This window comes from Pelodiscus sinensis, chromosome 1, assembly GCF_052426305.1.
Source record: "Pelodiscus sinensis isolate ZL-2025 chromosome 1, ASM5242630v1, whole genome shotgun sequence".
Classification (NCBI taxonomy): Eukaryota; Metazoa; Chordata; order Testudines; family Trionychidae; genus Pelodiscus; species Pelodiscus sinensis.
Genome location: NC_143052.1, coordinates 16400124 through 16410405, shown reverse-complemented (window position 1 = coordinate 16410405; position 10282 = coordinate 16400124). Strand labels below are relative to the sequence as shown.

General features: G+C 43.3%; 1 protein-coding gene across 1 annotated transcript in view; it reads left to right on the top strand.

Annotated features, from left to right (window-relative positions):
• Positions 1–3408: 3408 nt before the first annotated feature.
• FRMD4A (FERM domain containing 4A) overlaps positions 3409–10282 on the top strand; it is a 436582-nt gene continuing 429708 nt past the window's right edge. The window contains exon 1 of the mRNA XM_075926048.2: positions 3409–3896. Within this exon, the coding sequence (XP_075782163.2) occupies positions 3864–3896 (33 nt within the window). The 5' untranslated portion in view covers positions 3409–3863. The remainder of the gene's footprint in view (positions 3897–10282) is intronic.

Sequence of the window (10282 nt, the reverse complement as noted above, 5' to 3'; positions counted from 1 at the left end):
GAGGTTCTTTCCAGTTCCAGGATTCTATGATATAGTATCATGAGCTTTCGAGGGCAAAACCCACTTCTTCAGATGAGTGGAGGGAAGTACAGTATTGTGATAAACCGAGGCAAAAAGGTAGTCACTCATAGCTTACTGGTATATAAACACAGGTGGATCACCATACACCTCTTGAATAAACACCCCTAGCAAGTTTGATGTACCAGAAAAGTATTGTCTGATCAACTTAACTCTATGTAGGATATGATGGTAATTTAGAATTTTATTCAGCAATGAGCCAAGGATTGCTGTGTGGAGTAATAAAGCAGCACTTCTAGCTTTCACTGACCTCAGAGGGGATTGAGGGTTCTTAGCATATTTCAAGACTAACCTGTCATTCAAGACCAGACAGACCCACAGAGTTTGGACCCAGATCTAAATTTTTCCAGCCTTTGTGGCTGCTTGGAGTTAAATGAACCAAACCTACAATTATTGGGGGGCATTTACAAAGCTTGGACCGGTATATGAATTCCCACCCTATCTTTCCCAAAGTTTATGGGTATTCAGGCCCAACTTTGGTAATGGTGAGTATACAATACTGGATATTCAAATAAGAATTAAAGTTAGGATGTTTCTGACTGGAAAATAGATGTTGCCAAAGTAACCAAACATCATCTGTTGATGAGATTACAAGTTTGGTTGATAAAGGTGGTAGTATTGCCACAATAAACTTAGACTTCTGTCAGCCGTTTGACATAGTACCACGTGACATTTTGATTGGAAACTAGAAAATTATACAACACAATATACACTAAGGATTAAAAACTGGCTAATTGATAGGTCTCAAAATGTAATTGTCACTGGGGAATCATCATCGAGTGGATGTGTTTCCAAGGGGTCCCGCAAGGAATTATGTTTGGCCCTACACCATTTAACATTGTTATCCATAAAGAAAACACAAAATTACTGATAACATTTGCAAAAATTGCGGGGAGAGATAATAATGGAGAGGACGGGTCACTCAATGGTGGCGATTGCTTGGTATAAGCAAACAATATGAATTTTAATTGGTGTTCCCTCAAACCTTTTTTTTCTATGAATGTGCAGAATAAATTTTGTTATTTGCACTAAGGCATGTGTGGATGTGTACCACTATTGGAAATGCATGCTGCTAGTTGTGGGTGCTGTAGGTGTGCTGCTATCAGCTGGGCAGCATTTGAATATCTCCTGGGTGGCTGTGCAAGTGCTCAACTTACAGGGAACACTTACTTTAATATGGCTAAACATAAATGTATAAATATATCTAGGAACAAAGCGTGTAAGCCATATCTACAGAATGGGGAACTCTATCCTGGGAAGCAGTGACTCTAAAAAGACTTGAGGGCTGTAGGGGATAATCAGGTGAACATAAGCTCCCAGTGTGGCCAAAAGAACGAATGTGACACTAGGGTACATAAACAAGGGAATCTCAAGTAGTAGAATAGAGATTATTTCACTCTATATTTGGCACTTGTGTGACTGCTACTGGAATACTGTATCCCATTCTGGTGCCCAAAATTCAAGAAGGATGTTGATAAATTGAAGAGGGCTCAGAGAAGAGCCACAAGAATGACTAAAGGATTAGAAAATATACCTTTATACAGGTAGACTTAAGGAGCCCAATCTATTGAGTTTAACAAAAAGAAGACTAATGGGTGATTTGACTTGATTACAATCTATATGTACTTCTTTGGGGAACAAATATTTAATAATGGGCTCTTTATTCTAGCAAAGAATGATATAACATGATCCAGTGGCTGGGAGTTGAAGCTAGTCAAATTCAGACTGTTAAAAATGTACAGCTGATTTCAAGTGGGGGAGAGTAATTAACCATTGAAGCAGCTTACCAAGGCTCATGGTAGATTCTCCATCACTGACAATTTTAAAATCAGGATAGAATATTTTTCTAAAGGGCCTGCTCTAAGAAGTATTTTGGAAGAGTTCTGTTTTCTGTACACAAGAGGTCAGATGATCACAAAGGTCCCTCTGACCTTAGACCTATAATATAGTTATAAACTGAATTATTTGACCAAATTGCCTGGGATAGACTTTGGATTTGAGGCAAGAAGTCCCCTTCCAGTCTTCTCTTATGGGGACCTTGAAGCATGATCTGGGGGCTCGTGTCTGGTGACACAGTTGGTAGATTTCCAGTCAGGCTGTTCAGTGCAGAGATTGTGTGTGTGTGTGTGTGTGTGTGTGTGTGTACAGGGCTTATTGCAATGAGACCCCTGGGTGTTTCTATAATATTGCTAAATAATGTGGGTTATGTTCAATGGCTGCTTTTTTGTTATTGCCTCTAGAGACATCAACTGAGATAAGATGCTGATTACACTAAACAATGTAGATAGCATAGAGAGCTGCCCTGCCCCAAAGAGCTCTTAAATCCAATATACAAAAGGGGGAAGAGAGAGTCAGTCCCTGACCAGGCAGGTCAGTACACAGGAATTTCTGTGTGGGGGGGTGCTTTTTTTTTTTTTTTTTTTTTGTAAATGTGGAGCGCAAGGGTGTGAATGCACCCAAGTAAGTGGGGAAATCAGCCCCAGCCTTCCCCTGGCTGGTCAGTGCATGGGGGAGGGAGGCTTGGGCAGCATGCCACTCCTACCTCCTTTCCGTAGCCCGCTGCAGCATGCTTACATGGGGGACCATAGGGGTTGCTTTCGCACCTTTTGCATGCCCTCTCTATACGGGCCTGCCAGGGTTGCACAGAAAGGGCTTCTACTCAGATCTACTGAATCTCAGTCCAGAAGTCCATCCTTCCTTTCCCTAATCATCCTAATATAACTGCTGGTCATCAAAGAGGAGTCTCAGTTTATCAGAGCTTTAGTGGGAGAGATGCTCAAATAAAGGTGCTCAGATGGGTGCATTTTAACTGTTCTGAGTACACAAGAATGGCCATACTGGGTCAGACCACAGGTTCATCTAGCCCAGCATCCTGTTTTCTGACAGTGGCCAATGCCAGATGCCCCAGAGAGAATGAACAGAACAGGTCATCATCAAGGGATTCCTCTCCTGTCACCCATTCCGAGATTCTGACCGAGGCTAGGGACACTAATAGCCATTGATGGACCTCAACTTCATGAATGAATCTAGCTCTGGTACCTTTGTGGTATGTATTTTGTTTAAAGCATATCTATTCCTTACCTATGAGGACACCATCCCATGCAGTGAGAACAAGGCTACTGACCTGTTGCCCTCCAGCCTCCCCGCATGGGATTCCTTTCTTTCTACCCTCCCCTCTTCCCGCTGTCTCTTTCCTTTGCCAGGCTTCCCAGTAGTCGGGAGGGATCAGACAGGAGTGGGTGTGTTCAGCCCCGCCCTTAACAGCCCTTGCCCTCAGTAGCTACTGCTCAGCTGTTCGGGACCTGCCCGCGGTGGGGAATTGGTCTCGGACGCACGCACGTTGCCTAAAGCTTCGGCTGGGGAACGGGGTGTTTCCAGAACAGTGAAACCCCAGAACAATCGAGGCTCCATCCAGCTCTGTGACTGCCAGTCTGTTCAGCGAATCCGGGGCGCCGGGGCTTGTCCGCCACACAAAAGGAGGCTGGGAAGCTCAGCCCTAGGAATAAGCTTGCCTGGGCAGCGCGGAGCCCCGGCCCCGCGGGAGCTGATCCCGGTGGCAGGGCGAAGCTCGCTTGCCCTGTGCATTACGTAAGACAGGGAGCGACTGTCAGCGGCGCGGGACCAGCCTGGCTCCCGGCGGCTCATGCAGCGCGGGGGGTGGCGCCACCAGGAGCGCTGCTGCCGGATTCAACTTGGCCAGGTTGGCTCGCCGCTTACACCGGCCATGGGGGCATGAGTGAGGCGGGGCAGAGGGACCAGGCTGGCGGACGGAGGATCCCGGCACAATGGAAGGGCTCCTGTCTCCGATGAGAACTAAGGTAGGGGGGGATTGGGACTGCCTGGGGACGCTGCTACAGCCCAGCGGGGCTTTTGTCTCCCGGCTCTTGCCCGTGGCAAGGCGGGACCCGAACTCTCCACCCCGCAGAGAGCACCTGGGTCGAGGAGTTTGCCAGCTCGAGGAGACCGCTCCTTAGCGGAGTGTCCGAGCTCGCGCTCTGGGGGTGTGTGTCTGTCTCCTTTGCCTGCCAGCCTGCGGGGGAGGGTAGGGACAGGGGGCGCCTGTTGTTGTCGCCCGGGCAAGGCACAGCCGCCTCTAGGCAGGGACCCCCCGGGGTTCGAACACAGCCGGGAGTTTCGCAGGCTGTGAAAGGGAAAGCACAAGTGTTGCGCGTTCCAAGTGCTGGGGGGGGGGGGGGGACTTGTCCCCCGGCTTCTATGTTCTCCTTAGCGGTGCAGTTTCGCCTTGTTCGGGGAGGTGGGGGGGGCTTTGAGCTGCCAGAGCGACGCAGCCAGAGACAGGGGAGCCCTGCAGCCAAGTTCGGCAAATGCCAGAAAGGTTTTCTCGGGTCGCGTTAAGGCCACATACGGGGGTGATGGTGCCGGGAGGGGGGGGGAGGCTGTATCCTGCCATCATATACGAAGTATTCCCTGTGCAGAGGGCACTTCGAGCGGCCGCTGCCCTCAAAGGGCACTGAGGGCTCTCGGCATTTCTCCAGACGCGGGGAGGGAGTTAGATCCTGTTCGGCTTTGCTAGTCGCCACCGACACGTGAGATACCTGGGGCAAATGAAGCTCCGAATGGGAGACAGACCCATTTCCAGCCGGTCCTAGCTCAGCAGCGAGAGATCCCAGACGGCTCAGCCTGAAGCTCTCTAAAATGCAGCTAACCCACCTAGGGGGGATTAAGAGAGAATTGATAGATTGGCTGGAGATCTGCACCCCCCCCTACACACACACATTTTTCCGTTCCCCCACCCAGAGTCCTGCGTTGATATCCCCCCTTCAGCTGGGTATTTTTAAACATCTGTTTCCAAGCTTGCACTATTAAAAACACTATGGGGCCACAATTTAATCCTGTGTCCAAGAGGTATTTGTTACCACTCTGCCTGGTTCCTTATTTGCTTAGTTTTATATGGTAACTTGCAAATGAAGAACAAATGGGGGCATTCCCCACTTCTTGCTGGTGTTACAGTCTAGCTCTTCTGCTGGGGGTTATCTGGCAATGTTGCTGCCGGCATTTTTTTTAAATGAGAGACTTGTGTGGTAATTTAGGGGCAGCAGCATCTGCACCTGCTGCGAGTAAAGATGAAAATGTACATTCCGCTTCCTCCTCCTGGCCTGTTTTTAATAAGATACTTTGCTACAAGATATAAAAGCCTGACAAGTGCACAGAGGGCAGGGCAGGCCTGTACTGTTTTGGGGTGATGTTCCCATTGTGTGTTCCTATAGCCACCCTTTTGAAATTCTCGCCTTAGGCAAGCTCGCATGGTATTGGTGTGTTATCTGGCTCACATTGGAATGACAGTTGGACGTGAGTAATATTGGCACCCACAGTATCATTTATGTGAAATGAACGCTCAGCTAGAAAAGCGATAGACTAAGAGAGATGAAAATTTAATGCCAGTGGGCTGGCCCCTAGTCCATCTTTTCTGCTTGTCAATCTAACTTGCGTCATAAGTGCAGTTGGCATATAATAGAAATATTGTTAAGAGTTCATCATGACAATTATGTCTTCAAGGCTATTTATTGCTTGTTCAGTGGAATCTATGTTGAAATTCAGACCCAGATCTCTAGATTCTGTTTTGTTCTGATAGAATAAAAAAAAATGAACAGCCATACTGGATCAGACCAATGGTCCATCTAGCCCAGTATCCCAGGCCTGTATGCAGGAGGTGTGTGCAAAGAGTGCAAATGCACTGCCCCCCCCCCCCACAGTCCTTCATGGTCCACCATGGGGCCAATTTCAGCAGACCTAGGGAAGACAAGGGCAGTGCTCTGGCTAGCCAGGAAGCCTTGGGGCTGAGAGTGGGAGCAGGGCTGAGCAAGGGACAGGGCGGGGGGGGGGGCCGGAGAGGGGAGAAAGCCATCAGCCCCTCCCACAGCTCGCATACTCCCACAAGAATTCCTGCATATGGGCCTGATCCTGTCTTCTGTTAATTTCCTCTGAGTCATCTGGCATTGGATACTGTCAGAACAGGTACCAAGAACCAAGCAATTAACAGAACCAAGCAATCCACCCCCTGTTTGGAAACAGAAGCCAGAGACACCATCTCTGCCCATCCTGGCTAATAGTCATTGATGAATCTACTCTCCGTGAACTTCTGTACGTTCTTTTTTGAACCCTATTATAGTCTTAGACTTCACAGCATCCTCTGGCAAGGAGTTCCCCAGCTTGACTGTGTGGAAAAATACTTTTGTTTTAAACCTGATGCTTATTAATTTCATTTGGTGATCCCTAGTTCTTGTGTAGTGAGAAGGCGTAAATAGCACTTCCTTATTTACTTTCTTCACACAAGCTATGTTTCTTATAGACCTCTATCATAGTTCCCTTTAGTTGTCTGTTTTCCAAGTTAAAAAGTCCCCATTTTAATAATTTCACCTCAACTGGAAGCCATTCCAGACATTTTTGTTGTCCTTTTTTGAACCTTTTCCAGTTCCATTTTATCTTTTTTGAGATGGGGCAACCACATCTACATGCAGTATTCAAGATGTGGGTGTACCATGGATTTATATACAGGCAGTATGGTATTTTCTGTCTTATTATTTCTCCCTTTCTTAATGATTTCCAAGATTCTCTTGCTTTCTTGAATGCTGCTGCACACTGAGTAGATGCTTTCAGAGATCTTCCATGACTCCAAGTTCTTTTTCTTGAATGCTAACAGCTAGTTTAGATCCCATCATTTCATCCGTATAGCTGGGATTATACTTTCCAATATGCATTACTTTGCATTTTTTAACATTGAATTTCATCTGCCATTTTGTTGCCCAGTCAGTTTAGTCAGATCCTTTTGTAGCTTTTTGTAGTCGGATTGGGACGTAACTATCTTAAGTAGGTTTTTATCGTCTGCAAATTTTGCCACCTCACTGTTTACTTCTTTTTCCAGATCATTTATGAATATGTTGAATAGAATTGGTCCCAGTAAGGACTACTAGGAGACACCACTAGTTATCGCTCTCCATTCTGAAAACTGACCATGTATTCCTACCCTTTGTTTCCTATATTTTAACCAATCTTCAATCCATGAGAGTACCTTTCCTCATATCCTATGATAGCTTGCTTTGCTTAAGAGTGAGGGACCTTGTCAAAGGCTTTCTGAAAATCTAAGTACACTAAATCCATTTGATCCCCCTTGTCTACCTGCTTGTTGACCCACTCAAAGAATTCTGGAAGATGACTGAGGAATGATTTCTCTTTAGTAGAGTTTGTTACTTTGCCCAGTACTGAAGTCAAGCTTTACCAGACTATAATTGATGGGACTGCCTCTGAAGCCTTTTTAAAAATTGGTGTGATGTTAGCCATCCTGCAGTCATGTGGCACAGAAGCTGATTTCAAGGATAGTTTATATATCACAGTTAGTAGTTCTGCAGTTGTTCCTTCAGAACTCTTTGGGTTAATACCATCTGGTCCTGGTAGTTTGTTACTGTTTAGTTTATGGTTTTGTTCCAAAACCTCCACTGACACCTCAGTCTGGGACAGTTCCTCAGATATGACACCTCCAAAGAATGAATCAGGTTTGGGAATCTCCCTCTCATCCTCAGCCTTTAAGATCGATGCAAATAATGCATTTTAGTTTCTCTGCAATGGCTTTATCTTCCTTAAGTGTTCCTTTAGCATCTCTTTCAATCAATGGCCACACTGGTTGGTTGTTTAGCAGGCTTCCTGCTTTTGATGTACTTTAAAAAAATTGCTGTTACTTTTTGAGTCTTTGACTAGATGTTTTTCAAATTCGTTTTTGGCCTTAATTAAAACTTTTCACTTCCTTTGGCACAGTTTTTGCTCCTTTCTATTTTCCTCACTAGGATTTAAATTCCACTTTTTAAAGGATGCTTTTTCGTCGCTCCCTGCTTCTTTTACTTTGGCTAGTGATGGAGGCACATTTTTGGTTCTCTTACTATGTCTTTTGTTAATTTGGGGTCAGCATTTAAGTTGCCCCTTTATGGTGTTTAAAAAAAAGTTTCCATGCAGCTTACAGAGAATTCATTTTTGGCCCTGTACCTTTTAATTTCTGATTAACTTTTTCATTTTTTTTTTTTTTAGTCCACCTTTCTGAAATTAAATGCTATAGTATTGGGCTGCTGTAGAGTATTTTACCCTTCACAGGGATGTTAAATTTAAATATATGATGGCCACTATTACCAAACTGCCTAAATTCTAAGGATCAGACTCTGATCTCAGTTGCCTTGGTATATGCATTTACTGTATTTAGGTTTGTGTGCAAAAACAATGTGACAATTATTTCAAAATATTTTTAATTCACTTATGTTCTCTCCAAAGTGCTTGCCTAATAGATAATTGATGTAAATGCAATAACTTAGCAAAATAAAATCATACTGTAAATGCAGAAAGCTAGAATTTTTCCAATGATGAGATGCAGATAAACAAATATTTGCTTTTAAAATTTAACTTTCCATTTCTTGAGATCACATGCACATCTATTTTTAATGCTTGAAAACATAGAACATTTTAAAACAGACTTGTAACACTCATTTGTCTAAATGGATCATTTAAAAGCAACGGGCCTCCTTCTCACTTACGCTAAGTCCCCTTTACAGTATTCTGGCAGGGCGAGGGGTCAAAAAATGATATAAACTGCATTTACACCTTTCTTTACTTGGTTAGAAAAGAGTAAAGGAACCTTACTTTGAATAAGATTGTCTGAATACTAGTAACAGTCTCTTCTAGTGCTATGCTCCTATGTAAGACTTCAGTCTGTTGTTTTGCATGGAAATTATGTCTGAGTTTCAGGTTCCCTAAAATGTTGATCCATTTGGTCACTGGAGCATGGTGGGGGGGTTTTATAACATGGTTACTTAATAACTTAGCAACACTTGAAAATATTTGTTGAAGTAAATTGAACATCAAATAGTAATTGCAAAAGCATACCATGTACTAGACTTCATCAGACTAAATCATGGTGCTTAATGCATTGATACCTTAAAATTTGCCTAAGTGGCACATAAATATGCATAAAGTTAATGCAAAGTGGAGTACTATGGTGGTAAGATAAAATTAAGGCAACTAAGTGGAATGCCCCTGTACACCTTGATAATACAACTTGCATTTTTGTATTGATGGTTACATTTCACGTGGCTAAAAATGAGGGAGTGATACACTAACACTCTGGGATAATCAGCTCTAATTATGACATTCAATATTACCAACATGTATTGTCAATTGGATTCTTTGTTCTGCCTAGCATAGTTTGGATTTCTTAAGACCATATCCAATATGATCAATAGAAATCTGAACAAATGAACAAGCGTGCCACTTTAAAAGACTAGGAAATGGATGGAATACAGCTGGTCTTTAAAAGAAGGAAGATATATATATATATATATATATATATATATATATATATATATATGTATGTATGTAATTAGACACTCCCTTTTATTTTGTTTTATAATCCTCAAGTACTCACAATTCTCCTCAGTCCTCAATGTGTTGCCTTCAGTGCATTATGCTGGCATAAGAATTTCAGTAATTTCAGCTTCTCTGCAGCTAGCACATGCCAATGTATGTTACTGAATTTGCAATGAGCACCTGGCTTGAGCTACACAAAAATTGGCTAACTGTATTCTTTTTCTCCTTAGGAAGCATGGGCTTGCAAGTGGGGAGGGGGATCAAAGCAATGTGTTGTCTTTGGAGTAACTGAAAGAACACTTGAATGAACTTTTCATCTGTTCACAAATGTACACAGAGGGTAAATGGAGATTTAATTACCATTGAATTTACTAAGCATTGCATCTAGAGATAATGAATTTTTAGTGGTTTGTATACACAGTGTTCAGCTGAGAAACTCAATAAATACTGTGTGCAATGTCTAGATAGCGCTCTCAAAATGCCAATGGGGCTGTTCTCTATTATTGAATCTTATTAACTTTATCTGTTTATTAACTTTATCTGTTTATTATATGTTCTTGGGGGTTTGTTGAACCTTTCTTGGGTCTGCATTAAAGACTCTTTATATTCAACCACTAGATCACTCTTCTGCGTGGTTGGATTGCCCCTTGTGTATTCTGTAGAGAAGTTCACTTTGAAGCAATGTTGATAAACCCTGGAAGGTATTATATCCACATTCTATCTTTCTTAGACATTCATTAAATGGCAACTGAACCTTTGAAATAGACAGGAGAAATGGGAGGGGGACTTACCCTAAATAAGAGAATTCTGAAGTTGAAAATTTCTAAGCAGCCCTACTCAA